Source organism: Poecilia reticulata, linkage group LG6 (genome assembly GCF_000633615.1).
Source record: "Poecilia reticulata strain Guanapo linkage group LG6, Guppy_female_1.0+MT, whole genome shotgun sequence".
NCBI lineage: Eukaryota > Metazoa > Chordata > Actinopteri > Cyprinodontiformes > Poeciliidae > Poecilia > Poecilia reticulata.
In genome coordinates, this window is record NC_024336.1 from 14,446,232 (window position 1) to 14,462,195 (window position 15,964).

Here is a 15,964-nt window from a genome sequence, read left to right on the forward strand (position 1 = left end):
CCTCCTCCTCTTTCTGTGAACAAACGTGATGACCATCGCTGGATCATCCGGACTCCATCACAGTCAGAGAGCGAATCTCAGAGTTCACAGCGGGGAGACATTTCGGATTATGAGCCCGGTCCACTATGAAAACCCGCAGCGTTAGGCACAAGTAGAAGAAGAGAAACCCGCAGCTGTCACCCCATCAACGCGTCGACATGAACCGGACTGCAGCTGCCACGGGCGGGTCGGCTTCTTGCCGCTTCGCCCACTATTTTGTCGTGTGTGGAGTGGACACTGAGACGGGCCTGGAGCCGGACGATGGAGCGGGTAAATACGCCAGATTTCATTTAAAACGTGATTACATAAATAAGATGCCATTTTCAGTAAGGCTCTTTTGGGCTTAAAATGTGTTTGTCTGTCTGGAGAGTTGAGGGTTTTATGTGTGGGTGCCCTATTTTGCGAAGGAAATATGGCAATGTTTATGTAACAAATACTCAGGATCCCTCTCATAAAGTGCTTTTTAAAATATCCCTGCATGTTTCAAAATGTCTTAGAAATCAGAAACTCTAGTGGATCTGAAGTAGTCAGATAGTCTGCATGGATTTACAGTGTCAGTTCATTCCTGTTTTTTATTCATGTCCTTTTGTCTGACCCTGCTCGAGGAAAACAAGGCGCAGTTCTCCTCATATTTTCATCATATTTCCAAAACAGCGGCGCGTTAGAGGAGTCCAGAATATGTCTCAGTTTTTCTGCAAGTCACCCAGTTACACACCTGATTCAGGAACAGTAGAGAACAGACAAACAACAACATCCTGTCCGGCACATTAAAGCTGGAACACAGCTGGAGAATCGAGGCCAGGAGGTTCAGGGTTCAGGCAGGATGAGCGAAACCGTCCGGATCGTTCTGTTCTGAGTGGATAATAATCCATGTTGTGGCTTCTTTGCATCTATCTGACACGAACCTGGAATTGTATCATCTAAGCCAAATTGGTCGTGGCCAGATTACGATGGGAAAGGAAGTGGTTGGTTGGCAGAAGCAGTGGGGGACATGTTCTGATTTTGTTCTGGTTGCTGATGTTCTCCCTGCGTCCTGAAGGCTTTGTAAAGAAACAGAACCGAGTGTGTTAAACAAGCCAAACGTCATTTCCAGATTGTAGTCCTAGAGCAGCAGACAATAGTCACACCCCGTCCTCCTCTCCTTCTCTCTGTTAGACTCATTTAGAGCAACTCCTCAGGGGGAGAAGGTGGCTATGACATGACAGTTTTGGTGCCAAGTCGTTAATGTAACACAAGCTGGTTCTCAATTATGGAAAATCCTTATCATTTGGATCACTGTTGCTATCAGCATTAAAAAGCAACATGTTCATTCTTTCCAATGTTTCTGTTTGTATTCTTTCGAATGTCACGTTCAAGTTCATGTGTCATTTCTTTCCACAAGTGTCTCATCGTACAGCAGCACAGTATCCAAAATCTGAGAATTGTTACTGAATGTAGATAAGAACACAGTAAAGAGTGACCAATCACACAGAAAGAAGCCAACTTCTGCTTTGAGTTTAAAAGCTACAAATTAACTCATCTTGGGTTTTATCTTTCTGCAAGACACACTTGTAGTCTTCTAAGTGATTAGTTCTTAATGGTACATATGACTGAGTTTATCCTAACAACAGATATGCAACCCATATTGTCCAACAATTACACCAAGAGAAGTTTAGAGTCAATTGGATTGGTCTGTCGTACTCCATAGTGCAGATGGAAGATTTATTATTAACATTGGCTGGAATCTGTCAGAGAAATATAATCTAAACCAGCCTGTTGGTGAAATTCTTGATAAATGCTGCCTAACGCAAAGGCAGGAAGTGGGGGCATTACCACGGGCAACTGAGGAGGAAAAACAACAGGGCACCACCAGTAGACTAATTATTAACCTAATATGTTTTTTAAAGCTAGTATAGTCTTGTCAGACTAATAAAAATAGTAATCATTCCCAGTATTCCATATAAACCAAACAATTTGTGTTCCCCACATTGTGAAAATCACAGGGACAAAATAACTGGACGAATCGTTAGTATTTGTCAACTACAGTGGAGCCCAAATACAAACTAAAATGTATATTTAATTTTAATGCTCAACATTTTAATAATGCACAGCTCTGCTGCAGATTTCTCCAAGCTCTGACTAACCCGTCGGCCTGCCCCCCTGCTGTGAGTGACCATCCCAGTTGGTTGTACATCTGAGCTCCCCCAATCTGCTTATGTAACCGCCTGCAGGCCGGGGGGCTCTGCTCCTTTCAAGGGATTTCTGTCTGTCTGTTTTTGTCCCTTTACACGCATAATCTAGAGACCCAACGCTTAAAAACCGTGCTCACCTGTCTTGTCCAAGCCAGAATGAGGTAATACTGTATCTCCTTTTGTGCGTTGGTGTAATTAGTGAAAGCCCACCAAGAGACAATCTGCTCTTGTTAGCTCCTCAATAGATGCCTCTGTGTTTTCTGCAGCCTAATCAAATTTCACATGACGCTGCCTGTTGGAATGCTGAACGGCCGAGGCTTCGGCCCGGTGGCGGTCGCAGAGGGGGGAGGGATGACATCAGTGCAGCAGGGTGAGATCTCCCTGGCCCAGTGGAGCTGCTTTAAAATGTAAAGCTGACTGCAGACAGATGCCACCATTTGTCTAATAATAGATCTGATGCTGGTGTGCAGAAAACCCAGCTTGAGTTAAATATATTCTGAGACGTGGGGCTAATCTCTTAAAAAAAAAAAAAGCAAAAAGAAAACTCCAAAATATATCTGTTTTGCTATTTGCTGGAGAGATAAATATGTAATTCATTCAGTGCTTTTTGTCATTTTAATCTTCCTTTTTTAAATGTTTCACTTCATATTATGTAAGATTTTATCATTCTGTGTTATGCCCACAATTATTCCGTACAAAAACAAAACTGAGGCGTAGTGAAAATATATTGTTACACGTAAAAACATATCGTCTTTGTTACAATAAAATAGCACATTAAGTATTTTTATTGGAATTGTGACGTAGATTGACATAATTAGTGAGTAACCTAATAAATAAAGGAATATATGGGTTTTATAGAGTTTTTCAAATAGAAATATATAAAAAATTACTGCCTCTTTACTCTGATGCCCCTGAATAAAATCTTGAACAGTTTTCTGGTGGTTAATCTAAGAAAAGATCAAAGGTGACTCTGGAGGAGCTGCAGAGATCCGCAGCTCAGCTGAGAGAATTTTAATTTTACTCCTCAAATCTGTTGTTGATGATGGAGAGAAAAAGAAAATAAAAAAAACCCGTTTTGGTCATATTTACAGTTTTTCACAACAAGTATTTTGTCAAAAAATAAAGCCGACAAACCCTGTTTAATCTTTTTGTTTAATCCATTTCCAATTAATAATTACATTCTGTTGATTCATCACACTGAAATCTAAATACAAATTGTAATTGTAATGGCACAAAATGTGGAAAAGGGGTGAAAAACAGTTTTGTAAGACACTCTGTGTTTGTGTGAGAGCTGGTGATTACAGCCCGACAGAAACAGATATTTACTCCTTCACTGAAACACTAAAACAAACCTCCTTCCTCCTCCCTGTGCTCTGAAACAGTCAAACACATCAACGTGTTCCTTACGTCGCCTGTGCCACCTCCTCCGTGAGAATGTGCATCAGGACTATAATGGGTCGTAACCGCGCCAGCTAAAGGTGACGTAACTGATGACGAGCGCAAAAAGCTTCTTTATATTTTATTAATTTTTTTATTGGCTGTCTTCGAAGCCGGAGCGGAAATGGATGCCATGGAAACACGGTGTCTTTCTCTGAGCCGAGCTCCCGCTCCGTTCGGTACCGTACGTAAACAACCCAGACTCCCCCCCGTTTTATCATTGTTACCTCCCACTTAACAGACTGACTCAGTCGAACGTGAAGCGGTGCTCTTTTTTCTTTCTTTCTTTTTTTTTTTTTTTGCTCCATGCTGCAGTTTCCTGTCTCAGGTTGCTGTGCGTCATTTTGTAGGCAGGTGAGGTGGATGTTTCTGAATGCTGAAGCGAGTGCGTCACACCTCACAGCAGACAGGAGGATGTTACGTTGCCATTAAAAGCTGAAGTGCTTCTTGCACCTCAATTATGTAATTAAACAGGCTGATGTTTTTATGATAGGCACTTTTAAAAATAAAAATATACCACTGGAAAGTGGAAGGAAAATGGAAGTATTTTGGTTTATTATTCACTCTGACCAGCATAAATCTACTGTATTACCTCTTTTCAGCCAAGCGTGTGTGTATGAATATATAAAATATTCTGGTTATGCACAAGCGTCACTCTGAGAAAGCACAGAAATTTCAGCTGCAGGTCATAGAGGAGGAACAGTGTTGCATCCTTTTCCCCCATCTGTCTGTCTATCTTCATGTTAATGAGTTACGTAACCTTTACTGAAGACCTTCCTCTATATTCACAGCAGCATTGTCCTTGCTGTCAACAAGAATTAAATTTTGTGTCCTTTCTGCACCAGAAAAGGGTGTCCTGTCTGAGTTCTGTCATGCTCCAATCTGTCCTGTTTTCTTTTCTGATTCAGCACAAATCAAGGCCAGACATTTTTCTTGCACTGTTATAAAAACAGCCTTCCGCCTTTTCCCTCCGTCTGTCAGGTGAGAGCTTCGAGCAAAGCCCCATCCGGCGGTCCTTCAAGTCAAAGGTTCTGGTGCATTACCCGGAGAACACAGACAGGAACCCCTTCAACAAGGACGCTGTCAACATGGTGAGATGTTGGATGCGTTTGCCTGCACAGTGGAGGCAAATTGCTGTCGTCATCACAATGTCAATGTTAGCAACACTGCAATCTAAGAGGACTGCTTGGATGTAATGTTTGGTTGGGTGTCATAATCAAAGTTTCATGTACGCTCGTGAAATATTAGGTTCCCTTCTTCAGTAAAATGAACAACCTTTCTCAGTTGTCTCCAAAAAATAAAACCTGAAAACCTGTAACCCAAAAAACACCACGTTAAGAATTTAAAAACAAAACAGCTAAAATAACTGCTAACTTTTAAATGTAGATAATGACAGAAAACGGTCTGTGAAATAAAACTATAAGTAAGATAACATCTTGGGTGTGTTTTAGGATGAATCTTATGAACCACAAAAGGTTATCAAGACTTGTAGGGCTGCAATAAAGTGAAATCAATAAATGTTTCTGCAACGTAACTTAAAAAACGTCCTGTTCAATGTGAGCCAGTAAAAAGTTTCAGGTTCAGTATTACACTCAGATTTCGGTTTTAACTTTAAGCTTTTTTCTAACTCTGCTGCTACTTTGCTTCCAGCTCTGCCTGCCCAGAGGCCTGTCCTTCCGCACGCAGGTGGACAGCCTCGACCCGCAGTTCCACTCCTTCACCGTCACCTCTGACGACGGGACGCGCTCCTACGGCTTCGTTCACACCTTCTACGAGGAGGTGACGAGTCCTCAGATTATCACCGCCATGCAGACTCTCTATCAGATGCACCATGTGGAGCACCACTCCTCTTCGTCAGCCTCCTCGCCTTCTTCCTCCACGTCCTCCTCCGCTTCCACGCCCTCCGCCTCCAGCATGGACTCTCTCGCCAGCAGCTTGGAGGAGTCGGACGCAGAGTCTTTGACGTCTGGAGTTTCTGGCTGCCTGGGCTGCATAGGCTCCTTCGACGCAGCGCGCGACACCCTGTACGTGTCCAAAGCCCTCTGCCTCATCACGCCGCTCCCGTTCTTGCATGCTTCACAACAGTTTCTGGCTCAGCTTCACCAGGCTGTGACTTCCCAGACGGCTCCGCCTCTCCCTCTGGAGAGCTACGTCTACAACATCCTGTACGAGGTGCCCCTGCCTCCACCCGGACGCTCCCTGAGGTTCCACGGGGTGCAGGGGCCCATCGTGTGCCAGCGGCCAGGGCCTGGGGAGCTTCCCCTGGGAGATTATCCTCTGGGAGAGGCTTTCTCTCTGCTGGGTGTGGACAATATGGTTAAACTACTTACCTGTGCTCTGCTGGAAACACAAGTCCTGTTGTACTCAAAAGGTAAATGAAAAATTCAGTTTGCTGTAGTTTTTTTTTTTATAATATTGGAAAAAATAAAACCCAGAACAGGTGAATTTATCTCCTTGTCTTCAGCGATTTTATTTATACCTATCAGAAAGTTGCAAGCTAACACTGAATATCTAAGTATTTGTTTTTATCTGTTACTTTGAAATATCAGACATCTGGACGTAGCTGGAGCTCAGGTTCCATACAACTAGACTGCCAGATGTAAAAAAGAGGCAATGCTGAAATGTTATTGAGTGAAAGCCACAAACTTTCATACACCATGGGATCACAAGGCAGATATGCATTATTTTAATGAAATAGAACTGAAGTTGTCTTAGCAGAAAAAACTTAGTTTTACAGTATTCATTAATAAACGGTCACAGTTACATAAGGTAAGATACCGGCTGTTCATAACTTGTCAGCAGAACCCCACTCCATTATTTACAATACTTGGTCTAAAGCGTAAAAGCAGCATTATGTTTATGAAGCTAACTGAACGCTACATTTGATGAGAATTTGATTTTAAAAAGCGACGAGGGCGTCGCTGACATCTGACCGACCCTCAGGCATTTAATGAGAAGATTTAATTATATTTCTTATCTGAAGTGTTGCTTGAAATGCTTCAATATTTTCTCTTTTATGGGTTAATAAAGTGGACTACGCTATGCTAACAGATTTTGTCTTTCTGCTCCTCAGACTACCAGCGTTTGATGATGGTAGCGGAGGGCATCACCACTTTGCTGTTCCCATTCCAGTGGCAGCACATCTACCTGCCCATCATCTCTACTCCCCTGCATCACCTCCTTGATGCTCCAGTGCCTTTCCTGATGGGCATCCAGCACAGAAACGGAGCTCAGCGATCCTCGCTTCACCTTCCACATGAGGTAAAAAGGAAGCTGCAAACCTGTTCAACTTTTTCACCCTTTGGGACTTTATAAACCCTAATTTCTGAGTATTTTATTGGAATTTTACATGAGAGACTAACACAAAGTGCCCCGGAACAGGTTTTCTGGTGTAAGTACATCTAGAGACTTACATTTTTTTCTGTTTTTCTGTTTGCAAAATATCTCAAACTCTGTCAAATTWCATGGAAGATAATGGTATTTTTCATGTCTTTTCACAGGTTATCAGTGTGATTTTGGCCTGAGCTTTGACTAGGCCATTCTAACTCATGAATATGCTTTGTATTTCTGACTGAACGTTTATCATCCTTCTCCTCTTTGAAGGTGAAACTACTCCCCAATCTCAAGTCTTTGTTTCCTCTAGCAGGTTTACTTCCATCTCTGTCTGTCAGTGCTTGAGGCACTAGGCCAGTCATCCAGCTGGCTGCTATGTTTTTGAGTTAAAAAATGTTTAAAGTTTACAGGGAATTTGAAAATATTACTTGATAGTTGTGCATTTTTATAAGACAGGAAGATTAATACCTGAACACCAACTATAAAGAATTAAAAAAGGCAATAATAAAAAAAAACCTAAGATCAATTAACAATGCTAAGCCTGGTGGGGGCACAAGTAAAGCCTGGAGGCCTGCCAGGCTTATAATGCACTGAGGAAAACCCTGCTGCCTGAAGAAAAACGTCACCGCAGCATGTTGCTGCCACCAAATCAGCATATTTACTTTTTCTTGTTCAAGCTCAGATTGGACGGAGAATGTCTGCAAACAGCAATTAGCTATTTCTTATTGGATTTACTTTGACTAGATCATCCTAATGCTTAAATGGTTTTAAGTGTATCAGATTAAATGTGGCTAAACGGTAATACAAGATGTCCTTTTCAGATATTGATCAGTAATAAAAATTTAAAATAATGCATTACTTTCCTTTGTGTCAGTCTTTACTACACAAAAATTACAATAAAAAACATTTATCTTTATGATTTAAAGTGAAAATGTGTGAAAAAATTTGAAATACCTTAAATGCATTTTAATTGTGTGGCTTGAGAATCAGCGGATGTGTAAACTAGCCACAATTTCAGGGTTCATATATACTCCTAAGAATCTCTAAATGTTTAAAATGAGACTTTCTCACAGCCTTTTCCAGATCAGATATTTGCTCCATGCAGCAGCAACACCCCCCCCCTCTCCGCGCCTGTGATTGGCTCTTCACAATCCCCCGGAGCTGTCCTCAATTCACATCCTCGCCTGCATCCGAGATCGCTTTATGCTGCATGAATGTCTCGCTGAATCCTTTTTGAAGTCGCTCTGGCCCAGAAAGGAGGCCGCAGTAAGACGGCTCCGGGGGATGAAAGCAGAAATGAAGAGCCTGGCAAATCCGTAATAATGGGCTTTACTGAATAATTCATGCAAATGAGAGGCTGTCCAGTTTTTTTCTTTTTTAATATCATGAATCATACAAGTTTGGGTGTTTTGAGCTTAAAGTGTAGGGCCAACAAACAGGGAAAACGTGTTTCTCTGTTTGTTGCTCACATATTGAAGTGAAGGCTGGGAGGATGATGCTGCAGAGAGTTGAGTGCGACTCTTCAGTGCATCTCCCTGCATCCCTCAGGGTTTAACCGTTGGCTTCAGGTCACTGCTGAAGGTTGCATTGCTGCTGACTGCTGCTTACAGAGGCAGTATTTTAAATCCCCGCCTGTCTTTTCCTACTCTTTAGGAAATGTGCGCTCAGCAGATTTCAAAATTTTATCGCACAAGTTCCTTATTGTTAGAGGCTGACAGACATATTTTTCCACACTGTCTCCTGTTGCGGAGATAATCCCTCAAATGATTCAATCTCTGTAGCAAGAATGAATTAATGACATTTCTTCATCTTGCAGCCTAATTGGAGCTCAGCCACTTTATCTACATGATGTAAATCTGACTGGTTAACCCTATTATGCTGGCTGAGGCACTCTGCTTGTGTCTTTCTTGTTCCCCAGGCCAATCTGTGTTTTGTGGACATTGACAGCCACTGTGTGGAAGCGCCGGAGGACCTGCCCCTGTTCCCAGATCAGACCGAGCTCATACAGGAACTGAGTGAGGTGCTGCTAAGTTTCGGGCTCCCTCCACGGGGAGGAGTGACGACGACCACCACCGCAGGCTCCACATCGGCGTCGCCACGCCTGAGCAGCCTAGTGCTGGAGGACCTGATGGAGGACCGGAGGAACGGGAACCTCGGAGGAGAAGAGCTGGCGGCGCTGGAGCGGCTCCAGGCTCTGGCGAGGAGATGCGGAGGAGGAAAAGTTTCAGAGGGAGGAAAGACGTTGGGACATGTGTTTGAGGAGGAGGAGGAAGAGCTGAAGGCTGCAAAATTAAATATTCAGCTGAGGGAGGTGTTCGCTGTTCGTTTCTCTGCCATTTTTGGCAGGTATGAGGACTTTATTGTCAACAGCGCCATGGATTTGGACTCGTGGTTGAACAATAGAGATGGCACCTGCAGCTTTGACAAGGTACTTCTGCAGATTCCTGACAGCATTGCTGAATCTGATGCTTACGTCTCATTTACTCGCTAAAATCTAGTTGCCTTCGTTGTTGTTTTAGGGTTCGTTCCTCTCAGTTCAGCCAGCGGCCCACTTGCACTTCTTGTCCCGATTCCTGGAGACCTCCATGTTTTCCTCCTTTGTTGATGGGAAGGTTGTCTCCCGCTGGGTGGACAGGGAGCCGCTGCAGCAGCTGTTTGACAGTCGCATGGAGCGAGAGCGACTTTACGACATCAGCGACGAGGAGTCCCGGAACCGGCCTTACAGGAAATGCTCCACGCTCTTTGAGTCAGGTACTGTGAGGGAATGAGGTGATTAAATGGATTATTCTCTTAAAATAACCGTTCTTACATAATTAATACCCCTGTAACGTATGGGGGTGTAAATTGTTTAAGTAAAAGATCAACTCAAAGAAATGCATTATAATAAAGGTAAAGAAAATGAAACATGATTTTGTTTTGTTTTTTTGAGAATGAAAACATGAAAGCTTCCAGAATCACTGCTTTGTTGAATCGCTTTTTGCTCAAATTGCAGCGATCAGTCTTGTTGCTATTAGCTTTGTGCATTTAGAGAGTAAACAAGCTCAAAGTCTGTCAGATTTGATAGACGTCATCTGTGAACATCCTTTTGCCAACCCTTACAACACATTCTCAATTGACTTTTGGTTTAAACTTTGATTAGGCCACTCTAAAAGCCTAAATACAAACACACGCCACACTTATCAGATTTTTATTTGTAGAACAAACAGCATTATTTTCATGGGTCTGTCACTTAAAATCCTCCAAAATACATCGAAGACCTTCTTTCCAAAGTGACTGAAAGAGGTGTGAATCCTTTATATTTTGATGTGATAACAGAAGTTAAAGAGCCTAATGTCCAGTTTTTATCAGTCCACCTATAAATATTAGTGGGATATATTGATGGAGCAACAGGAGCAAAGAGGAGTGTCGTAGCCTTTTTTTTTCTTGTATTTGTCAAAAATACATTTTAAGTGAGTGATTCTCTCACTTTTCCTGATATTGTCTTAGTGGCATTTAGATTTTTTTCATAGGCAGAGCAGTGTTTTTCTTTTGTTTGGTTTGTTTCCCCTGCAGAACCTGCATCAACTACATCATGCTCCAACTTGTTTCAGCTTTACTGCACGAACTGCATTGTATTCATTCCCATATCAGACATTTTTTTTGCTTGTTTGGTTTTGAACGTAGTGCGAGTTTGTTTGTTGTTTTTTTCCCCCTGTGGTTCCTTGGAACAGTAAGTGCTGATGCTGTTTTGCATCTTTTTGTTCTTGCAGCTCAGGCCATCGAGCGCAGGCTGCTGAAGACGGACCACACGGCCATACACCCCCACCTGCTGGACATGAGGATCGGGCAGGGCCGGCATCACCCGGGATATTTCCCCAGACTGCAGGCCGACGTGCTTGCACAGGCACACAACACACATAAGTGAGCCTTTGGTTATTTCTGGCAGTCGGTTGGGCTTAAAAAATTTTTTAAAAAGTAATGAGACACTGGAAACGTATCAAATTTTAACATGGAAAATTTGCTAAAAAGAAGCTTAGTTCTAAAAACAATCGAAAACAGGTGTAGAAGAGCTGGGAAATCATCAGTTTGATTCTCCATTAGCTACATAGAAACATATCACTATTGTATGCTTAGACAAACATGGTCTAAATAAAAATGTATACAGATTTATCCATTCTAAGCAGTGGATCTTATTACTTTCTGTGTTCTCCAGGTATTCCAGTCGCATCACAGCTTCACGCAGGACCGAACCCAGAAGGAGTGCTTCTGATCACTCTGGATCCGACGGTGAACCTAAACAGGTACTGACACACACAGCTACGCATGCAGGCCTCAAAAGCTGCATCGTTTACCTACAAGGTCATTTTCTTTGCTCCACAGAAACACGCATTCACAAGGAGAGCCTTCAGACAGTCAAAACTCCTCGACCCGTCGCCTCAAGCCGTCTCTCAGACTCACAGAGAGTTTGTCGATGGGCTCTTGAGCGAGTGTCGTCTGAAGGTGAGCGCTCTCATTCTCTGAATTGGATGGAGGCCGATCATTTTAAAACAACACATCGGAGAGTTTATTCCTATTTTTTTTGTGCTTTTCAGACTAAGCGGATGCTGAAGGAGAGGATGGGGAAAGAGTGTGTGGAGCTGGGTCAGGGTGAAGCCAACATCACCGGCCTTCAGGAAAACACTCTCATCCACGGTTTGTGTGATCTGCTGGAGAGGACCTGGGGCCACGGCCTGCAGATCAAACAGGTGAGAAGTAAAATCTGCGAGACCTCAAGCATGATGCGTCTCACTGAGCTCTGACGGAGAATGATGTGTTTGTGATGAGCAGGGAAAGTCGGCAATCTGGTCCCATCTGCTGCACTACCAGGCTACTCAGGAGAAGATGGAGGCACCTGCTGATGTACCAGGTTGGAGAAGCACAATATCACTGTTGTTCCTTCTTTATGTGTGTGTGCAAGTATTTGATTAAGAGGTTTTCTGGGTTTTTGTTCAGGATCTAACAGCTTGGACCAGAGGCTGTCTGACGACGGCCCTTTGCTCCTGAGAGGGTCGCTAATTCAGGACATGAGGTATTAAAAACAGAAATGTCTCATTATGAAAAGGAAATCCTGGAACTTGTTCAGATGTTTCATTCATACATTTGTTTTTTTTTAATTATTATTATTATTATTATTTTTATTTCTCAGGTTTATCCAAACCATGAGAGACGATATGTCTGAGGTAGGACAGGCCAGAGCTTGGATCCATCTGGCTCTGGAGAAGAAAATGCTGTCCCAACATCTGAAAGAGCTGCTGACGCACCAGGAGCTGCTCAGGTCTCAGTTTACTGATATTTATTAACCTGACATGAAACGATCCAGATCAGTTCAACAGTTATAGAACAAGTGTTTTTGATGCTTTTTTGTTAAGAAGCACATTAAAAAATAAACCAAGCTGATCCAAAATGGCTGTAATAATGACCTGTGGGATTATGAACACCTACCTAATTGATTAATTGTTTCTAACAAATTACACACAGAATTTAATGTTGCGGTGAAGACGGAGAGGATAAGATACGATAATTTCACTTGTCATATAATAGGAACGTTGTAGCAAGTCATGTAATGTAATTTTTTGCATTTAGTTTATAGTCATGATAGTTTAACAAGAACCTTTAAATCTGCTAGCAAGCACTAAGTCAGGGATCTGAAACCTTTACGACAACATAGGGCCACAAAGTCTACGTGGTGCTTTGAAAATGATGAAAATTATATAAAGTTTTGCAGCTTCATTCTATCAACACTTTTTCATTTGTAGTTAAATTAAAACTTTAAATTAGTTTCAAGTCTTAGAAATATGGAAAGTGTCCAAAACAAAACATTTTCTTGAGTGAAATTTGCTATGTTTATCAAATTTTAATAGAAAAGTTTGTTGTTGGGAGTCTAATGGCAATAAAACAAAATTACATAAGAAGCAACAAACATCTCAGACCTTCTGAATAAAAGGTTCATAACAAGCTGGTACTCAACCAGTGTTAATGTACAGTATTACAGTCGGTTTATTTAGTACTTTTTCTCTGGAAGAGGTTCAGCATTCTGCAATGTTTCAACCAAGTTTAATTAAACACATTTTTTCAGTTTGTTAGAAACCTTTTAAGTTGTGAACTTGGCCTAAAGAAAACCTGCCGTTTTGGCCCTGTTGGATTTGTTTCTTTTATTTCCGGTATTAACCACGAGCCAAAAACTGAGCTGTCTGCTGTGTCCTTACACTTTTACCATTAATCTCATTTACTTTCCCTGCATCTTGTCTGAGTTTTTATTTTTATGCTCCCCTGACAGGCAGCTGTATAAGCCTCATGCATTCCTGCTCTGTGAGGAAGAGCGAGAACAGTTCCTGTACCACCTGCTCTCCCTCAACACTGTGGACTACCTCTGCTTTACCCGCACCTTCACCTCGATCAGTAAGCCCCGTTAAACCTGAAATGCAGCAGAATTTACTGCCACTCCTGTTACACTGAAGGTCACAGAAAGAGTCCAGTCCTGAGCTCTGGGTTGAGCTTTACAACGTCCATCTCCACCCATCTGGCTTTACTGCTGTGCCTTTCAGCCAGCGTCCTTTTGAGACGTCAAAGACGACACTTTTGAATTTGTTTCAATGTTGTAAAGATTTATTGAGGAGCATATAAATTGTATTTTGTGTCTTTTTTTTATTTTATTCTTCCTTAGGCATTCCGTACCGCGTTGTTATAATTCCCATGAAGAAGCTGAGCATTGCCATGGCAACTGTTAACCCCTGGGTGTGCGTGTCAGGAGAGCTGGGCGATTCAGGAGTTAGACAGATCCCAAAGAATGCACAGGAAATCTTTTTCCAGGTTTGTTCTCACCCCCGTCCTCAAAACAGCCCAGAAAATCAAAATGTGTTCACTGCCTGTAAGGACAGAAGTTCAAATGAAATGTTTCATAAATATTTTAATAGGGGAGCAGCAGACGTCTGAGTACTCTTGTTGTTTTGTGACACCGTTTCTGTGGCTACAGAGGGTTAAGATTTTTACTTTTCACCCATGAAATGTTCCTTAAAAATTAAAACTCACTGATTTTTTTTCTTGATTTTCCAGCCTGTGTCATTGGGGGGATTTTTTTTCTTCTGCTTTATTTCCATAATTGCGTAACTACTCAACCTTTTGATCTGCAAACTTTCATTATAATTTTTTTTTAAAAAGCAGCGGCAATAAAAACTGTAGGAGTGCAAACGTAGCATAGTTGAGTGACAATAATTGTTCTCTGTTTTGTGGGTGGAGGTACTTATAAGTTTATGCTAAAACATTTAATAAAATAGTGGCACAAACAAAATCTTGTCCAGTACAAACGAACATTTTCTGCTGAAACTGACAAATTATATGCTCAGGCAATTATTAGGATCATTACATTATTCACTACAAGCTCCTAAGAAAGTGTGTGTTTAATTTGGTCTGTCTTAAAACCATGGATTTAAATAATTGGCCAAAAAACTTCTTGTTATTCTTATAAAGCTGACCAGATGTTGTTTTAAGACGTTGAAAAGCACTGGACTTACGCGGGGGAGTTAAAAACATCAATTTAATTTGATAAAGGCTGAAACTTTCAAAACTTAAAAATCTAGAAAAGGTATTAATTTAAGTGATTTTATTTTGCCTTGTTGCATATTGCTCTTTTGGTTTCACTCCAAAGGTACATAAAACACTTTCCTGCAGCAGGCCTGTCACGCTGTGTCTTGGCTCCTTGTTTCAGAGTAAGAACCTGGGCCGGCTCAGCACGCTGCAGCTGGGAGTGCAGGAGAACTCGGGTCTCCTGGCCAAGTGTCTGATCGACTGTGTGGTGGTTTACAACGAGATCACAGGTCACACCCACAGGTGAGACTCACCGTCTGGTTTCGTCCCTTCACTGAGCTCAGCATGGCTCTCCAGTTCTGATGAAGCTGTGAAACGTGTGCAAAAAACCTTAAAATAAAGTCGTCTTCTGTTGGCGCAGCTCAGTCTCATCCTACAAAGTCCAGTCTTTAGTTTGAATACATTTATTCATCAGAGGGGAAATTCTTGTTACTTTGTAAGTTTTACTTCTTCTTATTTAATCCATAATGTTGTTTCTTGGAACATAAACAAGAGTTAAACACAGAGAAGTAGATCCCACTTCAATATTAAAATGTAAGAAAAGTGAGCTCACCAAGTCTCCATAGCAACCATTAGACTCTCCCTACATGCCAACCAGCTGTCCTATCACCACAAAATTACAACCTGAAGGTTTACTAATAATCTTGCCAACCTGGTAATTTTGTTACAGACTATGTGAAACAAAACATTTTGTCCAAACTCTGATGTCAAGAGGTTGAGATTTTTTTCTCATCGTTTTTCAGTGTTAGATGGATTTATTTTAACAAAGAGCTGCTCCATCACTTCATAACATAAAGTAAATCCGCTTTATCCTGCATCTAGTGCCAAAAAACAAGACGTATAATAATTTCACTAAATAAACCGATTAAAACAAATTTAGTCATATGATCCACATCTGAGGGAGATAAAAAGAAATAAATAAAAATAAAAAAGTGAAATAAAACTGTGTTTTCCTCCTGCAGATTTCCATGTGGCCGATGGCTGGGGAAAGGTGTGGGTGATGGCAGCCTGGAGAGAGTCCTTATTGGTCAGCTGGTGTCTCCTGGAGCGGAGGAGGACGCCGGACGGTGGTCGGGAACTCCTCCGGAGCTGGCGTCTCCGTCTCAGAGCGTCCGAACGGTGCTGGGATCGCTCGGCGGCCGAAGCAGTGCGTCACTGACAAAGAAGCACATTCTTTAGCACAAAGCCTGACCTACTTGTTTGTTTGTGCTGCAACAGACCAGATCCTGCTCTGGTCTCACCTTATTCCTCATAAAAACAGTAAAGACGCTCATTTTTCTGTGTTTGCCGACAGGAATGCACTCCGCCGAGGTGCAGGAGGACCTGAGGGAGGCGGCCAACAACCTTGTTAAACATTTTCACAAACCTGAGCAGGAGGTGGG

General features: G+C 42.0%; 1 protein-coding gene across 1 annotated transcript in view; it reads left to right on the top strand.

The window, feature by feature from the left end:
* Positions 1 to 15,964, top strand: part of LOC103466070 (DENN domain-containing protein 5B-like) — an 18,394-nt gene continuing 2,430 nt past the window's right edge. Inside the window, exons 1-18 of the mRNA XM_008411394.2 lie at positions 1 to 309; positions 4,629 to 4,738; positions 5,298 to 6,018; positions 6,721 to 6,908; positions 8,899 to 9,408; positions 9,500 to 9,731; positions 10,730 to 10,880; positions 11,173 to 11,260; positions 11,340 to 11,459; positions 11,552 to 11,704; positions 11,787 to 11,865; positions 11,952 to 12,027; positions 12,145 to 12,273; positions 13,276 to 13,397; positions 13,663 to 13,808; positions 14,704 to 14,825; positions 15,545 to 15,729; positions 15,877 to 15,959. Of these exons, the coding sequence (XP_008409616.1) occupies positions 198 to 309; positions 4,629 to 4,738; positions 5,298 to 6,018; positions 6,721 to 6,908; positions 8,899 to 9,408; positions 9,500 to 9,731; positions 10,730 to 10,880; positions 11,173 to 11,260; positions 11,340 to 11,459; positions 11,552 to 11,704; positions 11,787 to 11,865; positions 11,952 to 12,027; positions 12,145 to 12,273; positions 13,276 to 13,397; positions 13,663 to 13,808; positions 14,704 to 14,825; positions 15,545 to 15,729; positions 15,877 to 15,959 (3,327 nt within the window). The 5' untranslated portion in view covers positions 1 to 197. The remainder of the gene's footprint in view (positions 310 to 4,628; positions 4,739 to 5,297; positions 6,019 to 6,720; positions 6,909 to 8,898; positions 9,409 to 9,499; positions 9,732 to 10,729; positions 10,881 to 11,172; positions 11,261 to 11,339; positions 11,460 to 11,551; positions 11,705 to 11,786; positions 11,866 to 11,951; positions 12,028 to 12,144; positions 12,274 to 13,275; positions 13,398 to 13,662; positions 13,809 to 14,703; positions 14,826 to 15,544; positions 15,730 to 15,876; positions 15,960 to 15,964) is intronic.